The sequence below is a fragment of the Xenopus laevis genome, chromosome 5S (genome assembly GCF_017654675.1).
Source record: "Xenopus laevis strain J_2021 chromosome 5S, Xenopus_laevis_v10.1, whole genome shotgun sequence".
Taxonomy (NCBI): Eukaryota; Metazoa; Chordata; class Amphibia; order Anura; family Pipidae; genus Xenopus; species Xenopus laevis.
The window spans coordinates 42,726,044-42,745,215 of record NC_054380.1 but is presented as its reverse complement, the minus strand read 5'-3'; the positions used below and the strand labels follow the sequence as shown (position 1 = coordinate 42,745,215).

General features: G+C 37.0%; 1 protein-coding gene across 1 annotated transcript in view; it reads right to left on the bottom strand.

Annotated features, from left to right (window-relative positions):
- The window catches only part of LOC108717409 (histone-lysine N-methyltransferase SMYD3-like), a 231,136-nt gene extending 213,582 nt beyond the window's left edge, over positions 1-17,554 (bottom strand). The window contains exon 1 of the mRNA XM_041564450.1: positions 17,268-17,554. Within this exon, the coding sequence (XP_041420384.1) occupies positions 17,268-17,414 (147 nt within the window). The 5' untranslated portion in view covers positions 17,415-17,554. The remainder of the gene's footprint in view (positions 1-17,267) is intronic.
- Positions 17,555-19,172: the final 1,618 nt, after the last annotated feature.

The window sequence follows — 19,172 nt, the reverse complement described above, 5'->3', positions numbered from 1 at the left end:
CTGAACACTTTGATGCCCAATATGCATAGATATACCAAACTATGTGGCGCACAGAGACCACCAAATGACAATAGTGTATATACATTTTCACAGCTGACGCACTGGCTGCTGCAATATAAGCACCTGGTGTGTGTATTATGTGACATTAGACCCCCCTAACAGTACAGAGACCCCAGAAAACCATATATTTTCAGAAAGTACACATTCTGACGAATCCAATATGGGTAAATAAGTGTTTCTACTGCAAACTGCCAAACTGCAAAGCAATGCTGAACATAACGGTTTTTATCAAATTTCTGAAAATTGTCAGAAAGCTTCAATTTTACCCCATTATATGCCCCACATTTCGTAACGTATCAGCATAAAACATCCTAAATATGAACGCCAGGTGTCTACTGAACACTTTGATGCCAAATATGCATAGATATACCAAACTATGTGGCGCACAGAGACCCCCAAATGGATATATAGTAGATAAAATTTACAAGGCAAAATAAGGCAGTAAAGAGTGAAATGCAAAAAAATCCAATAAAACCACAAAAATCAATGTTTTTTTTCCAGACTAGTGTTATCGGCCGTCAGAATCACAGTTTGAATATTTTAGCTGGGCCAAACAGGTTATACGGCTAGAAACAAGTGAACACAACATATGCAGAGCTGAAAATGCAATAAAATGGCTAAAAATTCAATAAAATGGCTAAAAATGCACCAAAATACCCAAAATTGCAATATAATCACCGAAATAACATACAAAAGGTATTGCACAGTACGGTTAGCGAATACGCTATTCGTAATGGCAATAAAACATTTTTTTCAGCCAAAAAAAGACGATGCGATAAGAAAAAAAAAGCCACAATGCCATGTATGTGCGTGTGCGTGTGTACAAATGGTAAATTACATGTTATGTGTGCGTGTGCACGTGTGTGTAAGTGCAGTGAGTGTAAGTGACCCCCCCAATCCCCAAAAATGTATTTGTAAGTGTGAATCTAAGTGTGTATTACTGTAATAAGTGTGTGTTGGTGTGTTTGTGTGTAATTTTTGCACTAACCTGAAAAAGTCGCTGGAGACTGTTGCAGATGATCAGGAAGAGCCCCTGGAAGAGATCTGCGACGTGGTTCCTGTCTCTGTGCTGTGGGGGCGGAGATCGACGGCGCAGTGTAGGCTGCAGCAGCAGGACACGTAAGTAACACGTGCCTGCTGCTGCTTTTGGGCCCCTGGGCGATCGCGCCCTAGGGGCCACTCGATCCCCTGCTCTGCTCGTTGCCTAGGGGCAGGGGATCGAGGAGGAACGGAGCGAGCGGCTCTAACAGCCGCTCCTCCGCTCGAGAACCAGGAAGTGCTGCAGAACGTAGAATCTACGTTCTGTGGCATTTCAAGTACCTTTGCCACAGAACGTAGATTCTACGATCTGTGGCATTTAAAAGGTTAACCTACTGCTGACAGCCATAATCCATGCATAACAGATGACATTTAAAAAAAATATATATATATATATATATATATATATATATATATATATATATATATATATATATATATATATATATATTGTATTTTTTTTTTTTTACCTATGAATAGTTTCTATATAAACTGCAACTTACTAGCTGCATGAACATTAAAGGAAACTAGAGTATAACAGTGCTTTATTAGCAGAGTCATGCAGGCATTACACAACAGTAACTTTCACTTTTAAGCTGACCGGAAGTATGCACAGTATAAGTCTGAGCACAGTGACTTCTACAGGCCATTTTTATAAACACCACATATTCCCTCCTAGATAAAAGCCCCCATCCACTGCCCTCCATTGGCCTCCACTACCTGTTCTTTCCTCAAGAGTTTATTACAAGGGAAAAAAAACAGATAACCTATAGATACAGAGAAGTGCAGCAGAGGTCACAGGTGCCATCTTCTGTATGTTCGGGTTTTCTTCAGATCATTTTGGCAACGTGGAGCTTGCTGGCGCACATGCAATCAGCAAAAATCTTCTACGGCGCATGTGGTTTCATGAAGAAAACAGAGGAAACCCGGAGATACAGCAGATGGCTTTTGTGAACTCTACTGCACTACTCTGCATTACAAACAGGGTAATTTTCTTGTAATAGACTCTGTGGGGAGGGGGGCTGATAGTGAGCAGTGAATGGAAGCTTATCCAAGGCCATCTGAATGCCAATGCAGTTTTTTTTGGTACACTTTTTCTTTTTTCCCTCTGTTCTGAAATTTAAACTATAATTTGGTTATTCCAGAAATTGTAATTAACATTATTTAAATTGATCATATACACCAGTGTGTCTGCCTGTGTTTGTGAAAGTGTGTGATTAAGACTGTATAAGAATGCTTGTACCAGTGAGAATTAAGGATGTTGTTCTGCTTATAGTGCTCTCATGCAAACCAGTGTAATTGCCAGCATTGTGGATCGCTGTGTCTGGTTAGACTGTAGGTGGGGTGATGTGTGCCAAGGCACGTAGTGCCAGCCGGTTTACCGTCTGTTTACAACAGAGACAACAATGTATGTATTGATATATGTAATGTGTATAGTGATCTAATATAAATAAGTGATTTGCAGCATGCCATCAGCATACTATGAACATACTTCTGCCCTGTTGTCTACTTTCCCTGATAAATTGAACACAAGCTAAACTCCTGTCTGCAAGTAGTAATAAATAGCTGGATTTAAGCAGAAAGTCTCCTGCGGTTGCTGGTGTAGATTTTAATTTTTCTTTGAAATGTGTATTCAAATATATAGGCACTAAAGGGCCTCCACCAAAAGCTGCCGACCCTAGACAGACCCCTGGGTGCTTATATATAAATATGGCCCTAACATTTTTCTGTGATCTGGAACCCCACATAGTTTTATTAGGGATGCACTGAATCCACTATTTTGTATTCAGCCGAACCTCTAAATCCTTCTAGAAAGATTAAGCTGAATACCAAACCGAATGGTGGTACTGTGTCCTGTATGAGCAATGTGGCTGTGTTTGTCTTATTTCTGCTCTGTTTTGACCAAATCAAAATAATTGGCAGGCTACTAGGGTTTATTTGTTACACCAAGAAATAAACAGAACACTCAGGCATAAACTGCAGAAGACCACACCATGATTCTGCTATAAAAAGTAGGTGTAACAAAAATGTCACCAATCCTGCGGGCCTTCCCTAGCTTTTCTTTATATAAATTGAAAATTATGGCCATCCTTAACTATGAATTGGATATCAGTATAAATATCACTCTAAATATAAAGCTCTCCCAGTAGAGATGCACATCAAAAATTAATCCAACACACAAGTAATAGCAATAAAAAAAAGCACATCTAAGCACCAAAGGTGGTTAATATGTACACAGATGTAAAGGACAACAAACAGAAACAGCAACTTCAGTTACATCGAAAGCACAGGATCAGGCAAAATGACCTGACATGGCTGCCTACACACCAATATTACATATCCTTGTTGGTTCAGGAATAACATTTTATGTGGTAGATCATTTGCAGTGTAAACAATGTAATTTACCAATACAAACTACACCATAAAAATCACACAGTATTATTATGGTTGCTGTCGATAAATCAATGGCATCATGTTCCCAATGTTAGGAAAGACAAAGTAGGTGTTATGATAAATGGTGGAGTTTGTGACAAAGGTAAATATATGGGAAACGGCTCATGTGAACAAAAGCTAAACCTTTTTCATAGCACAAAGCTTCAAATGATTGAAAGGCACCCTTACCATTACCATCCTCCTAGAGTGAGTGCTGAACACTATGCATCAACTGTTTAAACACCACATCTAAGCTGTGCAAGCCAATGACTGTTGTTGGAGAGAGCATGTCCTTTGCTCTACTGAGTTTATGCATTAAAAAGTAACAAGAAAATGAAAGGTTAAAATAAAATTGTAGTATCTAAATGTTACTCATTGAAGGAAAATGTGTTTACAATATATTTAATAAAAAACTATTTCAAGACCATACGTTTCTCTTCAATATCTTAAAACTTTGACTTTATGCAATTAACTATTCATTAGTGTACTTTGAAAAAGCATCACTGCCTTAGTAAATCAGTATCAGCTGGCAGATTATCTGCAAGGTACATAGCAATCTAGTTGCCAAATCTAGCAAAGAGCAAGCAAATAACAGTACAATAAAGATGAAAAATATCAGTCTGACAGGGTAATCAATCTTAAATGTATTTCCACATTTCAGAGTCACCTGAAAAGCACAGAGAGTGAGCTTTCAATGAGGTGCCTTTAATTTATTTCTTCATGGCTTGCTTTTTGAAAAGACCTTTTTTAACCATATAAATCATAACAAACAATCACAGCTCAACTATATTTATGCAGAATGTCTTCATTCTTTGGATGTTCATTCATGTATGATGATGATTAATGCAATTTACTGACTTTTTAGGCAACAATAGTGACTACTATAATCTGTGTGCACCAAGGGGCCATCAGAAAACATTTTGTCTTAAAAAGGCAGCTTGCCCTCACATTTTCTTGCCACATTTTGCTTAGTACAGGCAGCAACTCTGCTGACTTAGTTTTATGGTGTCTCTTAATAAGGCCACCAGAAGATATAATGAACTGCCCTGCTATGGACAACTCTACTTGCAGCCAATTCTGGCAGGCAAGCACCCTAATGTCATGCCATTAACACTTTTGGCTTTTTGTCAGTGGATTACAATATAAGGGCAGCTGGAAGTGGGGAAAAAAACTTCTTTCAAGTCCTCCTGACATGTGGTGGCAACTTAAGAACGGTTGGCCCATCTCAAAAAGCAGTGATGTTTCTAGGGTTCCCTCTGCTGCTACATGTGAGTGGGTCATAGAAGGGACAGCTTTGATAATGCAGAGAGACCTATTGTGTTCGATCCCCTAGTAGAGCTACATTTCCGCTTGGAAAATTCGGCTCTTAAAGGGATACTGTCATGGGGAAAAAAATGTTTTCAAAATGAATCAGTTAATAGTGCTGCTCCAGCAGAATTCTGCACTGAAATCCATTTCTCAAAAGAGCAAACAGATTTTTTTATATTCAATTTTGAAATCTGACATGGGGCTAGACATATTGTCAATTTCCCAGCTGCCCCAAGTCATGTGACTTGTGCTCTGATAAACTTCAATCTCTCTTTACTGCTGTACTGCAAGTTAGAGTGATATCACCCCCCTCCCTTTTTCCCCCCAGCAGTCAAACAAAAGAACAATGGGAAGGTAACCCGATAGCAGCTCCCTAACACAAGGGTAGATCTAAGAACAGCACTCAATAGTAAAAACCCATGTCCCACTGAGACACATTCAGTTACATTGAGAAGGAAAAACAGCAGCCTGCCAGAAAGCATTTCTCTCCTAAAGTGCAGGCACAAGTCACATGACTGGGGGCAGCTGGGAAATTGACAAAATGTCTAGCCCCATGTCGGATTTCAAAATTGAATATAAAGAAATCTGTTTGCTCTTTTGAGAAATGGATCTCAGTGCAGAATTCTGCTGGAGCAGCACTATTAACTGATTCATTTTGAAAAAAACTTTTTTTTCCCATGACAGTATCCCTTTAAAGTTACAGAAAGTGGCTTTTTTGCCGGTAACTAGCCACTCCCTGCCGCCTGAGGCAAGGTTTTCACAAAAAATGCTCAAGATAACAATAAAAAGAACAAATCCAAAACATTAAGGTATAGTTGTCTTTAGGTAAACATAAAGGCGGAAATGTTATAAAAGAGACAAACATTTTATTTGAATATAAATAAAATTCACATTTGTCAATGTAATATTTTTCTTAGGACTCAAATCAAAGTTCTATTTGCAATTTTGAGAATTTTCTTTAAAAAAAAGCATTAAAATGTCAAGAGTCATAAAGCTGATGCTTCATGCATGAGTAGCAAGAAGGTAAGCTAAACCAACCAATAAATGCTTTTATAATGCTTAATGCTTTATACCAGTAAAATCAAACTGCTTATTGATCTGTGTTTCCAGTCCGGTCTAAACATTTGCCCGTATTATTCTTTACTTCTGTAGCAGTAACATGTGATGCATCCCATTACAGAGTTTAATTAAAATTCATCCCAGCCCCTCAATATCTGCCCCAGTGCATCCCTATCACATTCACTCACACTACGGTCGATTTCATCAGTAGCCGGTTAACTGACTTGTATGTTTTGGAGAGTAAGCAAACTTGTATCTCCAATTTATACTCCCATTTATTGTACAGCGCTGCAGAATACTGTATGTTGGCATTTTATGAATGGTTTCTATTTATGTGCCCAATAACCGGTTGGTGTAGCCCTATCCCATAAACTGATTAGATGATGTGGTAATTGCAAGATGTGCAAAGCCTCTTCATCTCACAGTCAGAGAATGGTAACACTGTGACTCCTCTGCCTTGGATAGATCTGAGCAGGATAATTTTATTGACTAAATTTGCCTAACTAAGGTAAACTTCTCTAGATTTCTTTCAACCCTAAATAACCACTTAAAGGGCACTTCTTGGGCAAAAATGTTATCCCCAACCAAAGCTGCAGGTTAATAGAGCCTGTTCTCCAGTTGGGGGTAACACTGTTTTTTTCTTTTTTAAATTGTCCCCTCCCCCCCCCAGCGCTATGACACTCTCATTGGGAGGGAGTTCCCGGTGAGAGCAGGAATGTCAGTCAAAGCACAAATGCGCTTTTGACGTCACACGCATAATGAGCAGTGTGCCCCACCATGGAAGCTCTTACCTGGAACTCCCGATGAGAGTGTCCTAGAGCTGGCAGGGGCAATTTTTAAAAAAATAAATAAAATACTGTTACCCCCAACCAGAGTGTGTGCTCTAGTAGCCTGCAGCTTTGGTTGGGGATAACATTTTTGCCCAACAGGTGCCCTTTAAGAACTCTATCCCCAAAGGCCTTTTCTAATTTACCTGTAGTAAATGGTTCAATATCTACCCAGTAAAATATAAAAATAAAAAGAAATGCAACTTTACAATGGCACTTTTATTTTAATTACTAGATTATTACAACTAGCAATGTTAAAAAAAAGGAAGGTTATTATCCTAAATGCCAGGCTATATTCTCTTTGCCTTTCCTTGTCACACCTTGGCCATTAGGGTACTGGTTACATGTTTAACTTTCTCTCTATGGGCTCGCTCCTTAGGGCACTGTAAACGTTCTGCTTGAAGTCTCCTAAGAAACGATACAGAAAACTGCCAAGAAATGTATTTCCTCCATTCCAGGCATATACTGTATATCAAGTTCATAGACCTTTCTATTCATATTTATAGGTCTCAATTCTGCTGTGTCATACAGGTATAAACCCTGTTATCCAGAATGCCTGGGACCTGGGGGTTGCCGGAAAATGGATCGTTCCATAATTTGGATCTTCATACCTTAAGTCTACTAGAGAATCATGTAAACATTAAATAAATCTAAAAGGCTGATTCTGCTTCCAATAAGAATTGCTTATATCTTTGCTTGGACCAAGTACAAGGAACTCTTATTATTACAGAGACAAAGAATATAATGTTTTAAAAATGTAATTATTTGGATAAAATGGAGTCTGTGGGAGACTGCCTTTCTGTATTTCTGAGCTTTCTAGATAATGGGTTTCAGGATAAGAGATCCCATACCTGTAATATATTTTAGCCTCAGTTTTGACACCTACTAGACTCAATTCCTTCTTGGTTTTATGTAATGTAAAAATGTCTGTTTGACACTGAATTCTTCTCCAGTCCTGACCCATGCCTATGTCTTACCAACAGAATTCTCCTTTCTCTTCCACCTCTGACCTGGACAACATTGTATGATGCCTTTCATGTCACTGTACACAAAACACAGGGTGGATTGGAGCAGACTGGTATTTTATCTAATTGCATTTTCCAAATGCATCAGAGCAAGCTGGCATTTTCAGTAATGGGATTTCACTGCCATCAACATATCAGTTAAAAAGAAAGCTGTGCAAGGAAGTCTAAACACATTGGCCTTTAAAATATATTCAGTGACCCCACAGCTAGGGATGTTTCAATTCCAGATTGAATGGCAGAATAGATAGGCAAATAGTTCAAACTCCACAAAATAGAAAATAAAAAAACAAGTGAAAATTGTTTCAGTATCAATGTGTCCATCACATTAAATATTGTGTGTGTGGGTATATTATGACATGTCTGTGCATGGGTGGGTATGTCTTGTAGTTACCAGTGATAAAGACAAATACAAGAGTCCTCTGCACTCAACCCATTATCAATATATTTAAATAGATAGGCTAAAATAAAACATGTTTCTAATATAGTTAGTTAGCCAAAAATGTAATATATAAAGGCTGGAGTGAACAGATGTCTAATAAAACAGCCAGAATCCAACTTCCTGCTTTTCAGCTCTATAACTGAGTTAGTCAGCGACTTGAAGGGGGGCCACATGGTACATTTCTGTTCAGTGAGTTTGCAATTGATCCTCAGCATTCAGCTCAGATTCAAAAGCAATAGATATGACCCATGTGGCCCCCCCTTAAGTCTCTGACCAGGGTAACGAGTCCGTGTAAACCAAGAGAGCTGTAAAGCAGGAAGTAGTGTTCAGACTGATATGTTATACATCAAATCACTCCAGCCTTTATACATTACATTTTTGGCTAACTAACTCGGCTAACCAACTTTATTAGAAACATCTTTTATTTTGCACAGCCTATCGATTTACCTAGTTTTTATTTTTACACTGAACAATTCCTTTAAGACAGAGACATTTTGTGCAAAACAGGGATTGTTTGTCCATATATTGCAATATATTTAAGCTGGCCAACTACCTCAAAGTCATCCCATATCTGGCCAGTCCTATGCTCAATTTTCATCTGATTCATTGAGAATTCTATTGCTTCATTATACATTTTACAAAGGGACTAAGTTTTACCTGCAACTTACTAGCTGCTTTCAAAGTAAAACTCCCAAACTTGGCTGCCCTTTTATTAGACACCAGTGGGATCACCTGACTATAGCTGGGAAGGGTGGGAGCTACAACATGGAGCTGGTCACTGCTCCTGTATAAACTATAACAAACAAGGGAAAGTTGTGCTCACCACTAATTTTTAAAACCATTAGGCGGGGGTGCAATGAGGCTGTGACCACAAAATACATATAGACAAATACAAAAGTCCTCTGCACGCAACTCATTATCAATATATTTAAGACAGAGACATTTTGTGCATACTGCTACTGAAAAATGCCTTACCCTTTAAACAAAACAGGGATTGTTTGTCCACATATTGCAATATATTTAAGCTGGCCAACATACGTCAAAGTCATCCTATATTTACCAATGATAAAGCCTATTAATAAATAATTAAAAATAAGTCAATCTGACATTGCAGATGCTTGATGAAGTTTCAGTAATGTTACAAAATCACCACAAGTCAATTACCAGGGAGAGCTTCACTGAATTCATGGTATATACTGTATACATAAAAAAAACTGCTTCTCTTGAAGTCATAAACCAGCTTTAAATGTTTTTGCCACATCCTAATTTATATTTTTATATGCCCATCACAAAGGAAAGCAATACATCTTGATATGGAAATACATTTCAACAGTTTTAGATTTCCAAAATACACGCTCATAGGCTGGCTGCATTTTTGAGCCCCTCCCCCCAACACAAGCATGCGTGCATGCGTGATCTCACTGTTCCGGTAGGCTCCTCTGCTCCCCATTATAGATATGACTGCCACAAACCCAGGCCTGCCTTTCATACATAATACTGAAGGCACACTAACAAGTAAATTTAAAGAATAAATTTACATTTTTAACATAAATGCGTATATTATTTTAAGTATTAAGTACACTTTTATGACTCTTTTTGCTACCATCCTTCAAACCATTTTTCAGTTAATGAAGGGTTTCAACAATTGTGTTTATCCCAAATAAATGAATTGCAGATAACCTGCTGGAGTTCTTCTTCACATTCTTCTTGTTTTTTTGCTGATTAAGCTGTTGCCTCACAGAGCAGCATAAAGGAAGATAATTATTTTGCTTTATAACTTATGGACCATTTTTCAGTTGTCATATCTGACTTATCCATTTGAGCTCTAACCCCAGACTCAAGCCTGGCAGGCTAAGGGGGCTGAATAAATGAAGGTGAGCATGACCAATAACCCCAGATTTCAAATTCTCAGCTGGAGTGGCTAGGATCAGATTCAGAAGCTTGGGGGTCATGAACTGAACCTTCCCTAAAAAATCCCTGGCTGCTTGGGTTAGATTAATGAAAGTAACATTTATTTATGAAACCTATTATTCTCTCTCTGAATGGATTTCTCCATTTGCCATTGGGGTTGAAGATGTGCCACAAAAATATTGTATATGTACAAATGGTTTTCTCTATTACTAGATGTGAGGGTTAGGGTCTCCTAAACTAAGGATTATCTACATATATATAACTTATAATATATAATATCTATGAGGAATACAGTTTCAACAAACATCATATTAATAGGGATTATTTGGATAGGTGTGTCCCTGGTGTTTCATTAACTGTAATACAAACCAACATATACATACAAAGAGCAATGGGCTGAAACTGCAAGTATATACACGACACTACACCTTGTTCACAGAAGTTCAGGCTTAATCTAAATAATTTCAGTCTTGCCAAATGATTCTGTCACGTAATTTAATAAATGAACTTGAGGGCTGTGCCAACAGTTTACAAAAGTGTTACTGTAGTGTCAAACATATGTCTTGTGTACATTTATCACATTAAATCAAAGCTTACTTAAACCACCCACCTGTATGATTTACCCGACATGAACTGCATTATTATATCAGGCTTAAACCAAAACAATCATAAATACAATGGCAAAACAATACAAGAATGCAATGACAATAAATACATCACTAGATTTTATTTTTTTACATTTTTTTAATTTTATGTTGAATTGTTTTGATTTTGAGAGCTATGTTATTTTCTGTTAATGTTTCAATTTTGTACAAACATGGTACCTGTTATCCAGAATGCTCAGGATCCAGATAAGGTATCTTTTCATAATTTGTATCTCCATATTTTAAGTCTACTAAAAAATAATTTATCCATTTATGTGCAGAAAAAGTGCCAAGTACGTAATACCTACATGCTTCACATTAAAGGGCTTCCTCGCTGCACTATCAACTTTTGCCAACGTGCAGCGAGTAGAACACCTAAGCAACAAGCCAAGGGACTTTCATGTCGATCCTGCAACACGATCGTCACAGGGCCCAACTTCTTCATTGATCGTTGCAGTACCAGGCAGCTCCACACACACTACACATTTTACTAAAGTTAGCTTTTTTTGCTTCTCATGGTTTTTTTTTCTTTTGCACACTCTTGCACATATTTACACACTCATATACATACTTTTTAGAGCTGTACACACATAAACAGACATGCATTGTTTTACTTTTTTTATTTAGTTCTTTGTTTTATCATTTTGTCTCTTGTTTTCCCCTAAAACTGATTGCACAGCATAGCAATTGGATCAAGTATTCTGACCATTAGCCATGCTATTTGGTCTGTTATTTTGTTATGTTATTAAATTGCCTAATTGTATTGGATTGTTGTGATTTTATTGCAGTTTTATTCCTGCATTGTTTTTTTTAACGTAGCTTTGTAGTTTGGTATTTTGGGGGATATAGACATTATTACACATTTTCATTTGGGGTCCGAACATTCCACCTATGCATATTGCATATAAAACTGTTTAGTGGACCCTTGACATTCATATTTAGGGTGGTTTACCATTGTATGTAAGAAATTGGGTGAGATAAACACAACAAATTGCAATACTTTTAGGTGATATTCAGAAATGCCATAAAAACGTTTCTTTTAGTATAGCTTTGCAGTTTGGTAGTTTGGGAGTAGAAAGACATAATCACCCATTTTGGATTCATTAGAATGTATACTTTCCAAAAATATATGGTGTTTGGGGAGTCTTTGTACTGTTAGGCGGTCTTGCAGCACATAATATGCAGTCAGAGGCTTTGTTCACAGAAGTCGAATTGGCAACGGAAAATTCATATGCCCTATTTTAATTTGGGGTCTGTACAAGCCACCTGCTTTAGTATATTTGGTACATAATTACCCATCCTGGATTTGCCAAAAAGTGTACTTTTCAAAAACGTATGGTTTTCAAGGGTTACCGTAATTAATTGTCGGTTTTATCCCACATAAAACGGCAGTTTTTATAAAATTGTGTAAATGTAAACCATCAAATAAGTAAGGTAGAATTTAGTGTCTTTACTGTTAACTGTTTAGCAGACCCCAGGAGCTCATATTTAGGGTGTAGATATGTACCTAATGATATGTGGGAGATAAGATGCTGCAACATGGAAGCTTTGAGGTGATTTTCGGAAATGTTACCACAATTGGCAAATTTAGGAAAGCTTTGCAGTTTGGTACTTTGAGGTAGAAACACATGCATACCAAATGTGGATTCGGAAAATGTGTATTGCAAAAATATATGGCTTTCTGGGGAGAGTGCACTTTTTTTTAGTCTCATCCCTATATGTTGATTTTGCAGTACCTGAAATGACAGATTATATAGGGTTGTCTTCATCTTGGGGCCCCTATATGCCACCTACTTAACCTATGGTAAGCATTCAAAATGGAAGCTTTGAGGTGATTTTTGGAAACGTAACCAAAATCGCCAAAATTCTTATACATTCTGGAAATCTAGAAATGTTGCACTACATTTTGAGAATGTATTTTATTTATGCTTATATTATGCTTTTCTTTTATATTGTGTTTCTTTTGTTTTTATTCTTGCACTTTGAGGGGCCTAGCTGAGACGTGATTTCAATATGCTGTAATGGGAATATAGCTGTATGGAAAATAAAAGTTTCTTGAATCTTCAGTCTTAATAGCCTGAATCTTGCACTGTATTTTTATCCTCTTTCCCTCTTAGCTCTTTTCCCTCTTCTTTCCCCGCCTTTTTCTTCCTTCTTATAAGTCTATTGTTTTAGTCGACTATACAATATAATTGGTAAGTTCAATGTACATTTCTTGAAAATTCAATAAAACCTTTTTGTTTCAAAAAAAGACCCCAGTCTATTTTAAATCCCTCAGCTACAGATCTTACATATGACAGGAAAGGATTATTCTGAAACAATCTTAAAATGTGAATTGTTAGAAATTTCAAAGAGCAAGTTATAACCTGAAGAAGCATTGCCATAGATCATCCTCACCTGTGTAAATATGACTGTTCATCAAATACAGATAAAAACGATTTGTTAGAGCCCTAATCTGTCAATGCATGCTGTGGCAAAACCACTATTAGTGAATACAGTGACTATAAAAGGGCATTCTGCTTTACACTTTACATTCCCTTACAATTCCACATCCTTTTTTGGTGTTAAATCTTTTAATTATCCTTTAAATTACTTTAAGAAATACCAAAAAATGTATGACATACTGTGGTTTAAAGGAGAAGGAAAGCTACCAGGGCAGTTTATTGCCAACTGATTAGCCACAACAGTGCAACACTATTTTTATACTTTAGAATGCTTTTCAATACCCAAGTAAACAGCTCTAGACACTCTCTGTTTGTTTAGGATAACAGCTGCCATATTAGCTTGCTGTGGCATCACTTCCTGTCTGAGTTTCTCCCTACTTGCTCATAGCTCTGAGCTCAGATTATAGCAGAGAGGAGAGGAGGGAGGTGAGAAGAGAGGAGCAAACTGAGCATGCTCAAGCCCAAGCCCTGGAGGTTTAAGTTGAAAACAGTAAGTCTGATACAGAAGCCATGCGTACACAATAGAAGAAAAGAAATGTATTTTTTTTGACAGAGGACTGTGAGCAGCATTACTTTGAGGGTTTACTAGTGTTTTCATATAGACCTTTCTGATAAAACTAACTTAGTTTTAACCTTTCCTTCTCCTTTAAGCCTTTTACAAGAAGAACCTGAAAACACAGAGCGAAGTTGCGCTAGCTAATTTGCATATGGCAGGAAATGATAAAGTTGAATGGACGTATATGTTGCAGCAAATACATTACACTACACAAGCCCAGGGAAGCTTAATAAAATAAAATAGAGTTGTTATAATGCCCTACACATGAGCCCAGTGTATAGTTTATGTGCCATATGTTAGGAAATGTAGGGGGGAAGCGAGTTACCCCACAACATTTTTACACTCTTTTGCAGCCTATTAACCTGAAAAAAGGAAAAGACGCCAGTGTTTTTTGGGACTAAATTTTTGGGAACTAAATTTTGAGGACGTCCTATGTACTCTATTGCACTTCGCCTGGTCTGAGGTGGCGAAGGCAAGTCTGGCGCAAGAGTTAACGTTCAGTAAAATCCGCATCTTAGTGTATTTGCGCAGTTACGTCTCTTCGCCAGAGTGCAACTTCACCTGGCGATTGAGTGTGAATGAGCGTCAGCGTCAGTCTCTTTCGCTAGCGAAGTTACACCTGCGGCCGTTAGTAAATTGACAAAGTTCCAAAAAGACATCTCGCTGGCGAATTTTCACCAGCGTTAGTCACTTCGCCCTTTAGTAAATTTAACCCTCAGTCTGTATTGAGGAATGATTCATTGCATGGCGGCGAAGCGCATGCAACATGTCGGGCATGCTGAATATAATGGGACTGATATCGCAGGTACAAACTACACATGATATGACACAGCATACAGCGTTCACAACCGACACTCGCGTGGTGTCGGATATATGTAGTTTGTACCTGCATTTTCTCAATCGTTCCCATTAAATTCGGCATGTCCGATACTTTGCATGCGTTTCGTCGCTGTGTGATGAATCGTTCCTCAACGTGCCATGGAGTTCAGCTCTCAGGCTTTTAGAAATCATTAAAATGCTATATACAGCTATCTGAAAATTTTGAGGAAATCACAAATTTAGCAAGGATTTATGTTTGTACAATGATATGTATTTTTCAGGATCTCTGCTTTCAAGATATATATATGGTGTTACCTTAGTTTTAGAGGCATTGATAAGAGTTTATTTCCAGGAAAATATATATTTACAGTTAATAGATTTGGGTCTCCACGGAACTACATACTTTGGAATCACTATGAATGGGACATATCTGTTTGCTCAGGTGAGATATGAAATTAACATTTTGCCAATATTCCCAACAGCCAGTGTGAGATAAAACACATAAACTGATAATGACACATTAAATGCAGGCCATATGCTCTATAGGTGCTACTCTCATTCTGGGCTCTCTAAATGCCACATGCTTTGGTATTCATAAAATTGATCACCAGATTGTTCAGAAGACTCCTCGAATTCAAATTTATGATGTTTAATCTTTGCACCCAAAATCTTGTATAATGTTGTTAAGGGAAAGTGTTAATACATGTTATCTATATATTTTTGTAATAAATATTCTTATAAGACGGTCACCTAGTTTATTTTTTATGCATTTTCTGGCAATTTTCTGTAAAAGCCCAATATAATTATTTTGCCATCAACAAAGATTAATACTAATATCATTGCGACTGCTCGTAGCAACCAATAGGATCTTTTCTTTCATTTTTTTAATAGAACAATTATACAAAAGTCAATGGACCTTGACTTAGGTGCCATGGAGTATGGTGATTAACTATTAGTACAATATAAGAACTGATAATAATACTTTTAACGCATGATGCTGGTGTGCCATTGGTTAGGGGTTAATGTATTGAATGTCATGCTATATACTGCTGTCTCCCCCTATGTCAAACAATTATGGTTTGCATACTTAACATCCTAAAGTCTTAACATTGAGAAAGAAGTATCATTACTAACCATTTCTAGAAACCTTTTACAAAGGGTTTTAGATGTTCCATACCATTGATAGAGGGAGTGTGACATGTATTTTTATAAAGGCCAAATATTTATCAAATGGCCACTAGATTAAACTGGTCTAGATAGCGAGAACGTGGGATTATTTCTGGTCAACTCCCTCACCACTACAGAATAGAGCGCAGTTTATGCTCCCTGGAGAGTATCATTAAGACGAATAGGATAGCATTATGAGCTATTTCAGTATATTTGTATGTGTGTGTGCTATACAGAGAAAGCAATGCAAATTTTTTAAAAAGTAGTTGCAGCAATAATGGAAAAATACATCAGATATGAATATTGTTGTTTTGCTATATATTGATGCAGAATGCATCTTTTCATGCTGTGCGATTTAATAAGAATTAGATATACACACACATTTTTCATTTAAGATAATTAGTGTAATGATAGAGCAGATGTTACAATTCTTCATGTGATGCATCATGTTTAAGAACTAAAAAATAGAAGGCAACAAAAGTACTAACTACAACTAAACAAAAGAAGGGAGATGGGTGGGTGCAATTATTTTTCCATGAAAACATGTGCATTCAGCTAGCTAATCATATACTCATGTTTGTCTGGTAAAATATGCAAATAATCATTTCTCTATGGGGCAAATCCACTGCTTAAATTATCCACGTCTTCTACTTTATTTCCATTTCGTTTTGAGTCTCTATTCAACAATAATAAACCTGTAATAAATAAATTGCAATAAAATGCAATTCCTGATTCATTTTTTTGTAGCAATTTAAAGTAAATTTTATATTATATACGATATAATATATGCTCATCTGGGCCATGGGCAAGCTGTGGATTTCATTGTATAAGTGCCAAGGGGCATTAGTGAAATTATATGGATCAAATGAAATGTGAATAAAGAACTATATTCTGCTATCGGATTCACCATTTCACTCCAGTACTATTTTTTAGGGATCCGAAATGAATCCGGGGTAGATAAATAAAAATCTATTTTGTTTGAGATGATTAATTTCATAGGCCAGTTAGAGTAACCTTGGAAACATTACTGCACAGAACAAATTAATTGTAGGATCTTTTATAGCCTTATAATGTTTACCTTTTTTGAACACCACACAGCTGAAAAACTCATTTTTTTTCGCTGTAGAGAAAACATATAAATATTATGTTATATTGTAGTAAAAATGTTAATTGTTGGTATTACTAGTCATTTAAAGAATTTTTTTTTATGGATTAAAAATCTTCTACGTGCAGTTAAAGAACTGAAAATTTGCCACTAGTGGCATTTACATTTTCCGAAGTGAGAGTCATGTAGAACACACTATCCCACAATTATTTGCACATAAATTCTGACTATTATTAATGTGGGTGATTATTTATTATTACACTTTATTCAGTAGAGGCTGTGGGCAGAATCTTGCAACCAACAAAATCTGAAAATCTGTTTTTTTGCCCTGGCAGGAATCTTTCTGTCTGGATCTTTGAACTTCAGATAAAAAAATACATTATAAGGAACCATGATTTATGGATTACTTAAAAATCTTATCTTGGCACTTACTTTGCCGAAGTATTCGAGCACTTGAAAACCAGGTGGGAGCTGAGATATGTCTTGGATTTTCTCCTTCAGGTAAAGCTGTAGAGCAGTAGCGAGGTGCCGCGGGCCATCTTGCACTTCTTCACTGGCTTCTTTGATATCTAGTGACATAAATGGGCGTGGGAGAATTGGGGGAACAGTGTGGCTACAGGCAAGAGTCTACAGACGAGTGGGAGGCAATGCTCAAGTAATGTCTTTAATAATTTACAGATGTGCACCTTAGGTATGCTTCTGTGCACACAACAATCGCTAACACAAATCATTCTTTGTCCGTAAAAGGCAGGTAGTATAAATGCTTAAGACCAGTTTGTCAGTGAGACATCATATAAATCATTTTGGAATAACAGAATGGATAGAAAAAAAGCCTCTCTCTATATATAAATGAAATTATTTAATCCAAGCATGTGGACACAGAAATAAAGTTAAAGGAAAATTAAAAGAAGAGAACAAAATATCGCATTCAGCATAGTGTAATGATCAGTAGCATCTACAGTCATGATATCTATATTTATACTTTATAAATGGCAGTTTAGCGCAAACCAAGGCAAGACAAAATGGCAGCTCCAACTCAGATATAAATGCACAGAAGGAATAGCCAGTCTCATTTACATAGCTAGTGAGGTCCAACTGGATTTTGTTTGCCATATAAATTACATTTCTGATAATAGTTCTTTTTAAAGTCCAGTTAAAGAACCAAAATTCAGTTTACTGGTTTCCTATGGCAAAAGCTAACTTACAACAAACACTAGATCAAAAACTCAGCGCTCAGTGCAGAGAGTAGTGTCAGGAGATGCCCTGTCCTTATTGACCTAAAGCATGTGGTAACGATAGGTCTCTGATGGGCTCTGTGCCTCCTGACACTCCTAAATACTTATCTTCACTCACCCCTATTAGATAGAGTGCTGGCTAATATGGGCAGCTTTCTATCAAATGGACAAGCCATAGGCATGATGCAACTTACACAATGCACTTTCCACACTGCGTACTGCATTGTAAATGGCCCTAATGAGTTAATTTATAGAGAAACTGAGATTTAGATAGCACTGTGAAGGAAGTAGAAGAAAGACAGTGCAGACAGACAGAGACCCAGAACAGAAAGACAGAATTTGAATTCATTCCTATGAAGAAGGCATTGGGACCATAACAACATAATCAGTGGAATGTTATTTCCTGGCCTAGTAGTGTTGCCTTGGGCAAAAATACTACTTGGCCTGGCTCTTACTGTATACATGGTCTGCACATACAAGTAGTACACTATATAGATTCACTTAGCTTTGAATTCAATTACTTTAATGTTGAAAGGAGTCATGACAAATTAGTCATTCAGATCCTGGGATTTATCAAGCCTACTGGTTATTTACTAAGCCCGAATGCAAAAATCACGAAAAATTTGTGTTTTTTCTTTATAAAATCAGGCTTTTATAAATTCATGAATTTTATGGAATTTATTAAACCCCGAAGGACATGTCAGGGTTGCATATAAGTCAATGGGAGAAGTCCCAATGATTTTATTGATGTGCGCTGGGTCTCGTGCCATCCCCCGAAGTTTTTGGAGGTTTCAGGCAAATATTTGAGGTTTTGGCTGAAAACTCAGAAAAAATCGCGAAAACCGGGTGAAACTTCCGAAAAAATCACCAATAGCCAATATTGAGATAATTTCGGACCTTGATAAATAACCCCCCACATGTACTGCTGTTCTATATCATGTGATCCTTTGTTATAATAAATTCACAGCTGGATTTACTTCATGGATAAGGTACAAACAGAGGAAAGGAGGATACAGTACATGGGGTGTCTGATAATGGATCAAGAGAAGACAGCTCACAAATTGTAATGCTTTCACATACAATTTAAATCTGAAAAACATGC